The sequence below is a fragment of the Chelon labrosus genome (genome assembly GCF_963514085.1).
Source record: "Chelon labrosus genome assembly, chromosome: 5".
Classification (NCBI taxonomy): domain Eukaryota; kingdom Metazoa; phylum Chordata; class Actinopteri; order Mugiliformes; family Mugilidae; genus Chelon; species Chelon labrosus.
In genome coordinates this window covers 665,914-680,148 of record NC_140341.1, presented here as the reverse complement: position 1 = coordinate 680,148, position 14,235 = coordinate 665,914, and the positions used below count along the sequence as shown (strand labels likewise).

The 14,235-nt window shown below is 48.9% G+C and overlaps 1 protein-coding gene across 1 annotated transcript in view; it reads right to left on the bottom strand.

Annotated features, from left to right (window-relative positions):
- Positions 1-14,235, bottom strand: part of ttn.2 (titin, tandem duplicate 2) — a gene marked incomplete at its 5' end in the record, with an annotated part of 181,936 nt that overhangs the window by 66,442 nt on the left and 101,259 nt on the right. Inside the window, 36 exons of the mRNA XM_084545176.1 lie at positions 184-335; positions 417-546; positions 881-1,062; positions 1,151-1,459; positions 1,553-1,667; positions 2,082-2,396; positions 2,480-2,706; positions 2,795-3,103; positions 3,200-3,499; positions 3,587-3,880; positions 3,974-4,258; positions 4,370-4,547; positions 4,640-4,758; positions 4,845-4,987; positions 5,080-5,236; positions 5,509-5,811; positions 6,111-6,647; positions 6,837-7,139; positions 7,242-7,422; positions 7,523-7,641; positions 7,718-7,842; positions 8,103-8,256; positions 8,341-8,646; positions 8,727-8,923; positions 9,411-9,516; positions 9,602-9,901; positions 10,443-10,742; positions 10,828-10,943; positions 11,029-11,215; positions 11,781-12,077; positions 12,158-12,445; positions 12,705-13,004; positions 13,133-13,280; positions 13,429-13,580; positions 13,672-13,959; positions 14,049-14,163. Coding sequence (XP_084401302.1) covers positions 184-335; positions 417-546; positions 881-1,062; positions 1,151-1,459; positions 1,553-1,667; positions 2,082-2,396; positions 2,480-2,706; positions 2,795-3,103; positions 3,200-3,499; positions 3,587-3,880; positions 3,974-4,258; positions 4,370-4,547; positions 4,640-4,758; positions 4,845-4,987; positions 5,080-5,236; positions 5,509-5,811; positions 6,111-6,647; positions 6,837-7,139; positions 7,242-7,422; positions 7,523-7,641; positions 7,718-7,842; positions 8,103-8,256; positions 8,341-8,646; positions 8,727-8,923; positions 9,411-9,516; positions 9,602-9,901; positions 10,443-10,742; positions 10,828-10,943; positions 11,029-11,215; positions 11,781-12,077; positions 12,158-12,445; positions 12,705-13,004; positions 13,133-13,280; positions 13,429-13,580; positions 13,672-13,959; positions 14,049-14,163 — 8,037 coding nt within the window. The remainder of the gene's footprint in view (positions 1-183; positions 336-416; positions 547-880; positions 1,063-1,150; positions 1,460-1,552; positions 1,668-2,081; positions 2,397-2,479; positions 2,707-2,794; positions 3,104-3,199; positions 3,500-3,586; positions 3,881-3,973; positions 4,259-4,369; positions 4,548-4,639; positions 4,759-4,844; positions 4,988-5,079; positions 5,237-5,508; positions 5,812-6,110; positions 6,648-6,836; positions 7,140-7,241; positions 7,423-7,522; positions 7,642-7,717; positions 7,843-8,102; positions 8,257-8,340; positions 8,647-8,726; positions 8,924-9,410; positions 9,517-9,601; positions 9,902-10,442; positions 10,743-10,827; positions 10,944-11,028; positions 11,216-11,780; positions 12,078-12,157; positions 12,446-12,704; positions 13,005-13,132; positions 13,281-13,428; positions 13,581-13,671; positions 13,960-14,048; positions 14,164-14,235) is intronic.

The following is a 14,235-nucleotide window of genomic DNA, read 5'->3' as shown; positions in this document are numbered from 1 at the left end:
CTGTGTCTCAGTTACAAAGGTTTACTGTCATAAAGGCCAGTCCTGTGTTTGTGCTAAGCAAGGCTAAACGCTAATGGTACAAGAGCAAGTTTGACTCAAAGTTCATTGACAGTTTTCAGAAACCGAAGCAAATAAAAAGTAAAATGAGATGCTGGAAGAGTTCCTGTGAAGAGTAATGTTTACCTTGGTCCAGGCCTTATCTGTGACACATTTCTTCTCAATAAAGTAGCTCTTGATTCGCTCCCCTCCATCTGTGTCGGGGAGTTTCCAGATCAACCTCATGGTTGACCGAGTGATGTCGGTAACCTTCAGATCCTTTGGAGGTCCAGGAACGTCTGGAGGAACAAACAAACAGTCAGACATCCAACATTCACTCAGAGAGGAATCTGCTCAATACACAAAACCCCTGAACACACCGAGAACGATGACTCTGACGTTGATGTGTTTCTGTCCAGACTTGTTCTTGGCGGTGATGGTGTAGCGTCCTGAGTGGGTCCTCAGACTGACCGGGATGGTCACAATGGAGGAAGTATCTGTGGATTCAATCTGAAGACAAACAAGAAAATGAGATTAAAATTCTATAAATATCAAATTTTAACTTCACAGAATCTTCTGTGAATCGTCCAGTTACAAACATCTGGTGGCTTATTCACTTATCTTATAGTCTTGTTAATATTGTGTATACTTTTTGTTCTTTTTAGTTCTCTATTTTTATTGTTGATTTTTAGCTTTTGTTATATTTATGTATGGTGTTGAATGCCTGTACATTGCTGCTGCAACAGAGAAATTTCCCAGTTTGGGATTAATAAAGAAACTATCTATCTATCTATCTATCTATCTATCTATCTTCAAGGAGATGTACTTGGTGTGAAGGTCTCACCTCAGAATCCACAGGCAGTGTGTGCAATTTGTTCTTCTTGTGCGTCTTGGCTTTGCCATAAAAGTCCCAGGCCACCTTGGGAGCAGGACGGCCCCTGATGGTGACCGGGATCCTGACTGGATCTCCGGCTCGGATGCACACCAGGTCTTCAGCCATCACATCAAGGCTAAGGGAAGGTGGAACTGTGGAGAAAGAGACATTGTGTCAGTGAAGGACCGGGAGAAACACACAACATGCGGATAGTTTCTAGAGATTTAACATCAGACATACGCTGGATATCCTCAACCAGAACTTCGCTGGTGCGGGGGCTGGGGTCGGACTCGCCGATGTCGTTAACAGCGATGACCCTGAAGCGGTAGCGCTTCAGCTCGCGGAGGCTGGGCACAGTAAACTCTGTGGTGGGGTGCAGTGATTCAGGATCATTCACCCTCACCCAGTCTGATGAGCCCTCATCCTGGATCTGGACGATGTAGCCCTTGATAGGGCTTCCTCCGTCGTTCTCTGGTGGCTTCCAGGTCAGTGTGACGCTGTGCTTCGTCTTATCGGCAACCTCAGGGGCAGCAGGCATGCTGGGAGGAGCTGGAGGGGAACGCAGCAGAATATGAAAACACTATAACACTCTGCAAATCCATCATCAAGGGACAAAATGAAAAGAAACAGGTTTTTACTCACTGAGTGGATCGACAGCGAAGGCCGAGTCGGAAGGTCCACTGAAAGGTCCAGTTCCTGCTGAGTTGCTGGCAGCAACCCTGAACTCATACTCTGTTCCTTCAAACAGACGAGTCACCTGGGTGACACAGAAGAGGAAGGAATTAAATATTTAGTTCTGGGGCTCACTGTCTCATAAAAAGATGTGTGAACAGACTTCTTCAAGGTCTCTGATATACATTAGTGAGGTAGGTAGCAAAGTAGCAAGGTCTGTGATGGACTTTCCCAAAAGTCTGCAAGAAACCAACCTGAAGGTCTTTGTAGACTACTAAAGGCCTGTAACTGAGGGTTTTAAAAGGTTGTGATGGAACTATCAAAGAAATACAGAACTCCCTTAAGGATTAAAGCAGACCTCTGATTCTGATTTTTTAGGTTTACTGAGAGTCTAGAAGACAGAATTCAAATGCAGATTATATATTTGCTGGATAAAAGGGTTCCTTAAGGAGTAGATGAAAATGTGATAAATGTATTTCACGGTAGCGCAGAAGCTCACCTGGTACTCCCAGCCCTTCACGCCCCTCTTGGTGACTGGCATCTTGTTGACTTTAGCCCAGTAGCCGGAACCTTTCTCCCTCTTTTCCAGCCAGTAGCCAATAATCATGGAGCCGCCGTTGTCTCTGGGAGGCTCCCAGGTCAGGGTCATGGAAGTCTTGGAGTACTCTGCAATGGTCGGTTTCTCTGGCGGGCCAGGAAGGCCGAAGGGGTCCGTGATCTGGACATTCTCTGTTATGCATGGGTCAGATTTACCGTAGCGGTTCTCGGCTCTGACCCGGAAGTGATAGGTCTTGTTGGTCTCCAGGTTCCACACCTGCAGGAGAGGAAGTCGGGGTTAATGCTAATAGGTTAATTATTTTTAACGGTGTCGTCGATGCTGTTGTCACATGAACTTACCCCGTATTTCTTCTCAATGATGCTGTTGGTAACTTCCTCCCACTGTGGTTCAGGTGGAGCTTCCTCTCCCTCCTCCAGCTCAGGCTCTTCTGTCACCACTTCCTTCTTCTCAACGATGTAGTTGGTGAGCTCGCTGCCGCCATCATCCAGTGGCGCGTCCCACTGGAGGTAGCAGGACTCTGCCCTGATGTTGGATACTGTTAAGTTCCTGGGTGGAAGTGGGCGGTCTGAGGAGAGGAGCATGGGTTCAGTCAGTCTGAAACAGTTTGAACATTTGACTTCACTGAATCAGTTGTGGGATGTGTTTCCACTCACCCAGCACCATAACAGTGACGGTGTGCTTGGCTGAGCCCATGTTGTTGGAGGCAGACACGGTGTAGCTGCCACGGTCCCTCCGGTTGGCTGCTGGGATGGACAGCATCGTCTTACAGTTCATTCTTCCGGTCACCTCCGTCTCCATCAGTAGAGTCTCGGTGGACGCCTCGATCACCACATCGTCCTTGGTCCACTCCACCTTGGGGATGGGGAGTCCGATGATGTCAGCGGGAATCTCAATAGGCTCGCCCTTCTTCACAGTGATGAGGTCGCCCTTGAAGTGTTTCAGCATGTGGACCTCAGGACCCACTGAGAAGAACAAGGTACAAAAACAATGGATCAGCACGTGAAGACTCATCACTGGTCTTTTCCTTGAACGTGCAAGTAAAGGTTTAAAGGCCTTACCTTCATCGTCCTGGATGACCACAGTCAATGGGATGGACGGCTCACTCTCTCCAATGAGGTTGGCACACTTGATTCTGAACTCATACATCCAGGCCTCGTCCAGGCCCTCCACCGTCAGCGTCATGTTGGGGCAGATCTCGGTGTTGCAGGGCTCGAAAGCCTGCTGGTCCTGCCTCTTCTTCTCAACAAAGTAGCCGATGACAGGGCTGCCGCCATCGTTGCGAGGAGGCCTCCAGGCCAGTGTGATGGAGTTCTTGGTGCGCTCTGTGTAGTGGAACTTCTCTGGGTATGATGGGGGGCCTGCACAACCACAGAAGTAAGAATGATCATTAGACACAGATCCGCTTTTTAACCAAGACTTTTATCACGCTACTGCTAAGCACTCACCCTGAGGGTCCACAGCCTTGATGGGTCCCAGCTCCACAGGTGGGCCCATGCCGTACTTGTTCTTGGCAATCACACGGAACATGTACTCCTGTCCTTCCATGATGCCGACGCACTCGCACTTGGACGAGGCAGTTTCGATGGGCTGCCTCCATGTGTGCATCTTGGCATCTCTTCGCTCGACGATGAAGCCGGTCAGGTCGCTGCCTCCGTCGTCCTCGGGGTCATCCCAGTTCAGGAAGATCATCTTACGAGTGACGACAACTGGCTTCAGGTCAGTGATGGGTCCGGGTACATCTGAAGATGAAAACAATATATAACTCTTTTCCATCAGCATAGATATAATCTGTTCTGATCACATTTCTTGGACTTTGGATTGAAACAACTCACCCATGACCTCCACTCTGGTCGATGCAGACCTGGTGCCGCTGGGGTTGCAGGCAGAGATCTGGTATTTGCCGCAGTCTTTTCTCTGGACGTTCTTGATTGATACGATGCTGTCGTTGCCCTCGGTGAGGATCTCTACACGATCTTTGTCGGGTTTGCCGTCGTCCTTGGTCCAGGTGATGGATGGGTAGGGTTTACCGGTGACTGTAGCAGGGAGGCAGAGCGTTTCTCCAGCTCTGATGACCACGCCATTCTTGACAGACAGGTCCAGTTCAATCACTGGTATCTCTGCAGAGATTAACCAGCAACCAAGGAAAGAAGAGCACGGTGCATCAACACAACCATCAATATTTGATTTGAATAAATACCACTTTTATTTTCTCGCTTCTTCTAGCTGACCTGCAGGATTCCTGACGAATACAGACTCTGTGAATCCGGGTGTTCCCTCTCCTGCGGCGTTGCACGCAATGACTCTGACCAGGTATTTTGCTCCCTCACGGACTCCATAGACAGTGAAGACTCGGGACTTCCAGGGACGTTCTGTAGACCTGGACCAGTCCTTGGTACCAGCCATGGCCTGAAAACACCACACGAGAAACAAAAACTTGGACAAAGTTGATCAGACGACAGTCGTGAATTTGCAGCTATGAGGCGACCTCACAGTCTGACCTTATCAACATGGTATCCCAGGATCTCGCCTCCACCGTTGTCGGCAGGCGGGTCCCACTCCACTTCAATGGAGTGGTCAGTGGTTGCCAGCACTCGGGCAACTGGGGGTCCGGGAGGTACTATAGGGGCACAAATAAATACAGATGGTTTGATTTTTGAAGCATCTGCACATTGTGACTCAAGGATCAACAAACAGTTTACATACAGATTGGAGCTTGGGCCGTCTTGGGTTCTGAGGGGGGGCTGAACTTTCCAGGGCCGGCCTGGTTTTCGGCCGCCACCCTAAAGATATACGTCAAGCCCTCGATCAGACCTTCAATGTTTAGCTCGGTGTCTGGGACGATGCTCCTAAAGACCAGGACAGGAAGTAATATTAATATTGTGATTTTAATAAACCACACAGAAAGAAATAAACTGGTTTTGTGTTTGAGTTTTCTCACCTGTTGACACGTGCCCAGTGTGAGCTGTTGATCTCACGGCGCTCCACCCAGTATCCAACGATGGGGCTGCCGTTGTCATTTGGTTCGTTCCATGTGACCAGCATGCTGTTGGCTGTAATATCATCAATCTCTGGCTTATCAGGAGCCTCAGGAGGTTCTGGAAGCAAAAGGATGGGAAAGCACTAAGTGAGACAAGTTCATGGGGTCTTATTATTTGACATTTTACTCACTGAGATGAGCGATACTTCAAACTGAAATTCTGTCCAAGAATTCTCAAAAGAGTTTAAAGTTAGTCAACCTCTTTATTTACAATGTCTACTAACAATATTAACTTGTCAACATAATTCGGTTACGTCCTATTAAAGTAGTTTTAGAAAAAAAACAAGAAAAACAATGACTGTTAAAAAAAAAAAAAAAGAGAGGCCGTACCGAAAGGATTTTTGGCGATCAGTGGCTTGGAGATGCAGGGCGGTCCAGCTCCGTACTTGTTCTCAGCCACGACCCTGAAGAGATACTCCTTCTTCTCGATGAGCTTGGGCACCAGGTAGCGGCATCCTCTCAGAGTGGAGGTAACGCAGCTCCAGCCGATCTCCAGCTTCGAGTTGTCCTTCTTCTCCAGGGTGTAGTTGAGGATCTCGCTGCCACCGTCGTCCAGAGGGGGATCCCACTTGCAGATCACAGAGTTCTTCCTCACCTCCTCAAATGTGAAGTTCACTGCAGGACCGGGAGTATCTACAGACAGACGGAATGACCATGTTTTAGTTTCTAAATGTTTACTGACCTGTGTTGTGTAAATGAATCTACTGTCAGGAAGACGGCTGCTAGTGCCTGACAACAATAGATTTTGACCAAAAAAAGGGGGGAGTTAATGAGAAAGCCGAGCCCAGTGGAAGGACTCTCTGGGGGATATAGGGAGAACGAGGAGGCAATGCCCAATAAACTGTTCTTCAAGTCTGAGCCCGACTGTTTCAGAAGAAACTGCTCTGGCCTCGTTTTCATCTTATAGACCTTTAGGTAAACGCAGGACTCACCGAGAATGTTGACCTCGCAGGTTGCCGAGGCGATGCCGTGGTCGTTCTCCACCTTGATCATGTAGACGCCATGATCGGGCCGGACAGAGTCCTTGATGACGACGGAAGATACGCCCCTGCGGCTGTTATCGATGGCCAGACGCTCGTTGATGGTCGGGTAGTCGGACTCCTCCACCTCCGGCTCGGCAGCCTCCTCCTCCTTCTTTTCCTCCTCTCCCTCCTTCTTCTCTTCTTTCTTTTCTGCTTCTACCTCCACCTTCTTCTCTTCCTCTCCCTCCTTCTTCTCCTCTCCTTCCTTCACCTCTCCCTCCTTCTTCTCTTCCTCTTTCTTCTCCTCCTCCTTCTTCTCCACCTTCTTCTTCAGGGGTTTTTCAGGCCTCTTGCGGAGGGGCTCAGGTCGTATCACCTGGTTGTTCCAGTACCAAGTGATCTGGGGGTACGGCGAACCAGAGATGTTGGCGTCCAAGCAGATCTCGTAGCCTCGCTTCACGCTGAGGCCGGACTGAAGGCTGCCGCTCAGGAAAACCTTTGGAGGATCTGACAGAGAAATGAAGCAAAGTAAACAGAAGCCTATTCATTCACAAGAAGAGTCACGTACTCCATCCATACATGTTCTCCCTGTAGATGGTTCTTCCCAAAACATGCTAATTTCTCGTAAGTTGAGTTTGTCTTGTTCTGAGACTATAAAGCTGTTTTATGATTTTCAAAAGTTGCCGCCATCCTTACCGACGGCATCGGAGGCCTTGACGAACAGAGTGTTGCGTGACGGCTCGCTGACTCCGGCAGCGTTTTCAGCTCTGACTCTGAAGGAGTAGCTCTTGCCCTCGGTCAGGCCTCTGACGGTGTAGGACAGGACGGGCACCAGGAAGTCGTTGCACCTCTCCCACTTGTCCTCGCCCTTCTGCTGCCTCTCCAGGACGTAGCCCATGATCTTGGCGCCGCCGTCGTACATGGGAGGCTTCCAGGTCAGCGTGACTGTGCTGGACGTGGGGTTGTGAGTCTCCACGTCCACCGGAGGGTCGGGAGCATCTGGGACAAGAAACAGATTTGACTTAGATTCCTCTTGGACATAAAAAGCTTTTAGTATCAAAGTGAGTTTTCATGTATCCGACCAGAATTTTCTTTTCTTACGTTTCTGGTCCTGGGCAATAACTGGGTTGCGGAGCTCGATGAACTCTCCTCCTCCAATCTTGTTGACGGCCTGGACTCTGAAGTAGTACTCTCCGTTGGGGATGAGGTCTTTGACGTTCCAGCTCACCTTGTTCTCGCCGGACATCATGTTGACGTACGTTCTCCTGCCAGCCTCACGGCGCTGCACAAACACAAAGAACGGTAGAAACATCAGCTTCAAACATTCAGGGTTTTCCAGGCTCTGACGTGAACAGGAATAAAAACACAGTGCCAACTCAGACCTGCAGGACGTAATGAAGGATCGGGCTGCCACCGTCGTAGTCTGGAGGATCCCAGGAAACTTTGCAGGAGCTCTTTGTGATCTCAGAGGCCACAATCTCCTTGCAGGGACCGGGAAGACCTGAGGACAGAGAAATGATGTTAGAAATAATTCGCTGCTTAGAGTTTAAGAGGTCACCAGCTGTGTGACGGATTACCGATGACTTTGACATTGATGGTGGCGCTGGCGCTTCCAAGTTTGTTCTCCAGAGTCACTTTGTAGACTCCAGCATCAGCGTGCAGGCTGCTGTCAACCTCCAGGTGACAGGAAGTGTACTCCTTCCTGTTGAACACAACAATCACAGATACATTTATAGATGATTTATAGATTAATCTGAACTAAATCTCTGAAACTGGACAATAAATGAAACAATTAGCTACACGATCTAAGAAAACATCAGGCATGTCCTAGTTAGAAACTATCAAAACAAGATTGGATTTGACCTGATCCACTGATTGGTTGCTTCATTCTTAGTTTGTGTACAATCTTCAGTTTCTAGAGAACTTCTCCTGAATGAGGTTCTGGGTGAGAGGAACACTGACCTGAAGGCAAGACGTTCATCGGCTTTCAGCTCCTTGCCGTCTTTGTGCCAGGTGATTTTAGGCGAGGGGACAGCTCTGAAGGGGACTGGGATGTGCAGCTTCTCTGTTTCCACAACAACCAGGTCCAGGGTCTGGAAGTCCAGCATCGGGTTACCTGGAAGCACAGATGGTCACAAGTTAGAGCCACTGATGATTTAAGCAGCTGTGCACAGATCATGTGACTCATGAAGTTTCTTACAATCAGACTCTTTGGCAAAGACGTTCTCGGAGATGTCGGAGGGTTCGCTGACTCCGACGGAGTTGATGGCCCTCACTCTCAGGATATACTCCTTCTCAGGGACCACGCCTTCTTCCACTCGGTACTTCAGCTCCTTCACTGGACGGGAGTTGACCCTCATCCACTTCTCTGTTCCGGCCTCGCACATCTCGATGTGGTAGCCGCTGATGGGGCTGCCTCCGTCCCTCAGTGGAGGCTTCCAGGCGATCGCCAAGAAGTCCCGGCTGGCTCCGGTCACATGCAGCTCAATGGGCGGTGATGGGGCCCCTGGAGGGGGCACGACATTAGATTCTGAACACTTCCAAAAATCTTTATTATGTTTTTAAACTACTCATTACTGGACCAACCTGTTGGATCTTCAATGGTGAGGATCTCAGTGGGTTCGCTTGGGTGTCCGACGCCGGCTTCGTTCTCGGCGCAAACCTGGAACTGGACCTCCGTTCCCTCGATCACATCCGTTACTCTGTACTTACAGTCTGGACCTGAAGTCTTTCCACATTTCACCCAGCGAGTTCCAAGCTTCTCCTTCTTCTCAAGGGAATACCTGCAGGAGGTAAACCGACCTTTAAACTCTCGCAGAAAACAAACAGATACTATTTAACTGGTAACCAGGGACCGGAGAGGAGTTCACTTCCTGTCTGTGTTTTTCTTCTCACTGGTGGAAATGGTTTTTTCTCCCGCATTAGTTTCACCAGTGTCTTGTTTACCCCTCAGGCTATGTGGGTTTATAAATGGTATTGTTTTTGCGTTTGTCCTTTGTCAAGTCCTCTGTTCAGTTTCCTCTGTTCAGTTTCCTCCTTGTTGATGTACCTTCGTGTCTCTCATGTTTCCGCTCTACTGCCCGCGGTTCCTTGTTTCCTTAGTTTTAGTCTTTCTTTTTTAGATGACCCTGCCTCACAGCTGCAGCGCTTTTTGTTCCACATTTTGTAAGTTTCATTAAAGTTATTTTGTTTCCAGCTTCCTCCTGTGTCTCACCACACATCACAACGAGGAAAATACTGTGTGCTGCTGTGTGCTGCTAAAGAACCAACCTAAGGATGGGTCTCCCGCCATCGTTTTTCGGTGCCTCCCACTGCAGGTCGACGTATCTTTTGCTCACGGCGTTGACAGTAAGTGCGTACGGCGGCCCAGGAGTAGCTGCAACAACAAAAACATCTCATTAACCCGACAGATCGGTGGATAAACCATCCATCGTCAGATGACTGATTCCCCTCCAGCTTACTGAAAGTGTCTTTGGCCAGCACAGAGTCTTCCAGTTCGCAGAACGCTCCGACTCCCACGGCGTTCTCTGCAGCGATGCGGAACACATAGAGCGACCCTTCGTTGAGCGGTGTCACGGTGTACTTCAGCTCCTTGATGGTCGTGTCCACGGCCTGCCAGCCTTTACGACGGACATCACGCTTCTCCACCACGTAGTTGGTGATGGGAGAGCCGCCATCGCGCTCAGGAACTGTCCACTTCAGATCAGCGCTGTTCCTGCTGATGCCAACAACCTCCAACCAGCGAGGAGCCGAAGGAGGATCTGAAGAGATAAAGGTTTGTTTACTGATATGTTTGATCTCTAGATTCAGCAAAAGAGTTTCATGTGTAGTGTGAAATGTTCCCAATGTTTCAAAAATCCCAACAACACAACAGTTTATGACCAGCTAGCTGTCTGTTTACAGTCCGACAACATAAAGGGTCGGTTTTAGAGACCGAAAATTACTATTATGACACTAAATGTATCAGTAATAAAAAAACTTCTTTTCAAAATATGTTTGTATATATTTGTCTGTAAAGGTACCAGTCTCTGTAAAGTAACAGACGCACCAAAAAGACGTCAATGAACAACAAAGGCCGACCACGGACTGTGTTCACCACTCACAAATCAAAACAAGAAGAGCTTGTATCATACAGAGCTGGTCTCTCCTGAATCACTTGGTCTTTATTCTTTCTAGTCCAAGTTCTGTTCTCTCAGCTGATCAGCCAATCAAAGCCAGTAAGGCTTTTTGAGTATTTGTTTGACTTGTTGGTTCTGAAGTGATTATTTTCTTTAGTGCGTTGTGTCTGTCGATGTTCCTTACTGAGTCTCTCTTTGCAGAGCACTGGGTCGCTGGGCTCGCTGGGCTCGCTCTCTCCGGCCACGTTAACGGCTCGGATCCTGAACGAGTACTCCTGCTTCTCCATCAGGCCCTTCAGGAAATGCTCCAGGATGCTGATGTTCTCCGCTACACGGATCCAGTCAGTGGTGCCGCTCTTCAGCATCTCAATGACGTAGCCGTCAATCTTTGCTCCGCCGTCGTGCTCAGGTTTGGTCCACATCAGGAAGCAGGAAGTCTTAGCTACGTCCTTCACCGTGGGTTTACCGGGAGGCCATGGAGGATCTGGAAGAGGAACAGCAGCCATGTCTTAAACACACAGACAGGATGTCAGACGCTGAGCTCAAGGAAGCGGTTGAACATTTTGTACCAATAGGATCTTTGACAAGAATCTGATCCGTCTCTTTGCTGGGTTTTCCAGGTCCAGCCAGATTCTCAGCGAGGACTCTGAACTTGTACTTCTTCCTGGTGGGAAGACCTTTGACTCTGCAGAGAAAACATCAACACGCTGAAATCTACTTAACAAGCTCAGAGCCAGACTCGGTTCAGACGGCAGAGCGGCTGGACTCACCTGTAGTTGGTGTCTTTGATGGGCAGCTTGTTGCATCTTATCCACTTATCGTGGTCGGGTTCATATCTCTCCACCCAGTACCCTGTGATGGGGCTTCCTCCGTCCTCGTCAGGCTCGTACCAGGTCAGAGTCAACGAGTCTTTGGCGATGTCTGAAGGCTCCAACTTATAAGGAGCTCCAGGAGTGTCTGAGAACAAGAAACAGCAGGTTAAACCCCAAAATGTTATGATGATGCATTTTTTATAAAAAGACCAAATAAATCAGGACTATCTCCAAAATCATCAGGTCCATGTTCCTGACCCTGGTCTCTGTGGACCCTGGTCTCTATGGATAGGTCAGACTTCAGTGTCAGTAACATTGTGTCTGATTAATTAGTGATAAACTAAAATGTCTTCTAGGTCAGAGAGTAGAAAACACCCTGATAGCAATGATATCAGTCTGAACTCATTCAGCAACCCCTTGACTAGAACTGGACCAAGAGTTTAGAGAAATACCACAAAGGTTCTAGTAACAATAGAACCAGACCCACTCTCCATCTGGACATGTGGAGAACCAAAGAACCCAAAGGTTTTTACCTCTTGAAAGGGAATCTGGCTACATCTACATGTGATCATTTGTATCAATGAAAGAGAAGCTTCTTTAGTTTCAAATCACAATCACCATGGCAGAGTGGATTGTGGGTAATGCTACATTCCAATGAATGAGTTAGTTAGGGGATAAGAAGTGAAAACCTCAGTTTTTAGGTGGCCTACCAAAGGGATATCTGGCGATGATGGGTGGGTGTTCAGCTGGTGGGCCGACACCAAACTGGTTCTCAGCGAAGACTCTGAAGACGTATTCCTTGAACTTGACCAGGTCCACGGCTTTGTACGTGGTCTGTTTGACAGTGGAGGACAGACGGTGCCAGATCTCGCTCTCGGCTGCTCGCCGTTCCACAATGTAGTTGGTGACTCTGGAGCCACCATCGTCCCTGGGAGGGTTCCAGGCCAGGAAGCAGGACTCGTTGGTGATCTCAGAGATGTCGAAGGCAGCTGGAGGACCGGGCTTATCTGTTTTCAGAAGGATATAATTGAAAGTTAATCAGCCTGAAACTAAGAGAGTCTGTATTTTTCTCTGTCGCTGGTCTTACCGAGGATGTTGACGTCAACGGTGGCAGTGGCACGACCGCTGCTGTTGGTGGCCTCTATGATGTAGGTGGAGCTGTCGTCTCTCTTTGTCTTGGCGATGGTGACAGTAGAGTGTCCTGGCTTGGTGTCGATGGTCACCCTGTCGTCTGGTTTTAGGACCAGGTCAGCCTTGGTCCACTTCACTCTGGGTTCAGGTTTACCCGTCACCTCAGCAGGGAGTTCAATCTTGCTTCCGGCTTTGGCGGTGAGGCCGGCCAGCAGCTTGGCGTCCAGCTGAATCTCTGGAGCCTCTGCATGGACAACAAGAACACAGGTCAGTCAGGAGTATAAAGGGTATAGAGAGTTTAGAGGACGATTAGCGGACGTTCAGGGAAAGTTATCAGGAACTTCTCACTTTTCATCGTATCTTTGTGATTATTTTTGCAGGTTAAACACAAAAATCCAGACTTCAACTCAGAAATTTATACACAGACGCTAAATGATAGAACTCCAGACAAATCTGGACTATCTGAAAAATTCAGGTCTCCGACAAGAAGACATTTTGGGTACCTTTGGGATCAACAGCTTGGATCTCATCAGTGGCCTTGCAGGGCTGACTGGCTCCGAGTCGGTTCAGGGCTCGGACTCTGTACGAGTACCACTGGCCCTCGATCAGACCCGTCACCTGGCACTTGAGCTCGGGCACCATGTCGCCACAGGGCTCCCACTTATCGGTTCCTCTCTGGAGGCGGTCGACGTTGTAGCCTCGGATGTTGCTGCCACCGTCGTACTTTGGTGGCTCCCAGGTTAGGAAGATGCCGCTGGCTGACTTGTCTCTCCACTTCAGGTTCTCTGGAGGGTCGGGGATGGCTGGAGGAGAAACGGAGAGATTAGGAAGTTCCTCAGTTTGGTGAAGACAAAAAATGACCTGGATGTCCAAACTCTTTGTAAATAGTCTCTCTCTCTATCTCAGAGTTTTAGTCCCTGGTCGGACTCACTGGCAGGAGAAGAGACGTTGACGGGCTCATCGATGTACGCCGGCTCTCCTGGTCCACACTTGTTGCAGGCGGTGACTCTGAACAGATACTCCTTCCCTTCAACCACGTCGGTGACGGTGAACTCCAGATCCTGGATACCTGTGGTCACCTGTGAGAGAATGAAATTATTAATGAGCTGAGTTAAAGCTAGACCCTAAGCCAGCCAACAACCACAGAACCATACATGAAGGGAAACTATAAAATCACAAAAAAAAAAAACTATTTTAGGTTGTGGAGTGCAGATGCTGACGTCATACCTTGACCCAGGTTTTGCGGGACATGTCGCGTTTCTCCACCTGGTAGCCAGTCAGAGGACTTCCTCCGTCGTGTTCTGGAGCCTCCCAAGTCAGGTGTACATGCTGCCTGGTCACCTCTAAGACCTTGAAGTCCTTCGGAGCGCTGGGCGCCGCTGGAGAAAATACGATACCAATATGAAACCAAAAACATTAAAGCAGTTCTGAACCGTAAAAAGGTCTTTCCGTTGGTTTGTTTTTGCGTACCGATGACGTTGACTTCGATCTCTCCAGAGACAGATGTGACGTCGTTCTCCAGGTGCAGGGTGTAGATGCCTTTGTCTGGACGGACGCTCGGCGTGATGATCAGCTCCGTGAACGTAGACTTGGTCATCAAGGAGATACGCTCGTCTTCCGTGGTCAGATCCTTCTCTCCGAAGGTCCATCTGGCCACGGGGGTCGGGTATCCGGTGATGGGGACTCTGATGGAGAGAGGCTGAGGGACGATGACCTCGAGGCCATCTTTGAAAGCGCTCAGGTCGAAAGACGGACCGGCTGCATAGGCACAAGATCACACAGTTTCAAGGTTTTCTTCAACACTTGGAAAGACATCTGAGATTCAGAGTCAATGAAACAAGACTCACTGTGTGGGTCGTCAGCAAGCAGAGGCCCGATGATGTTTGACGGATCAGACACTCCAGCAGCGTTTTCAGCCAACACTCTGTAGTTGTACTTAGTTCCATATTTCAGACCAGACACCTGAAGCAAAGAGTTGATATTATTTAACCAGCATTGGAAAAAATAAAACGGTCCTGGTGAAGAGTGGCAGTA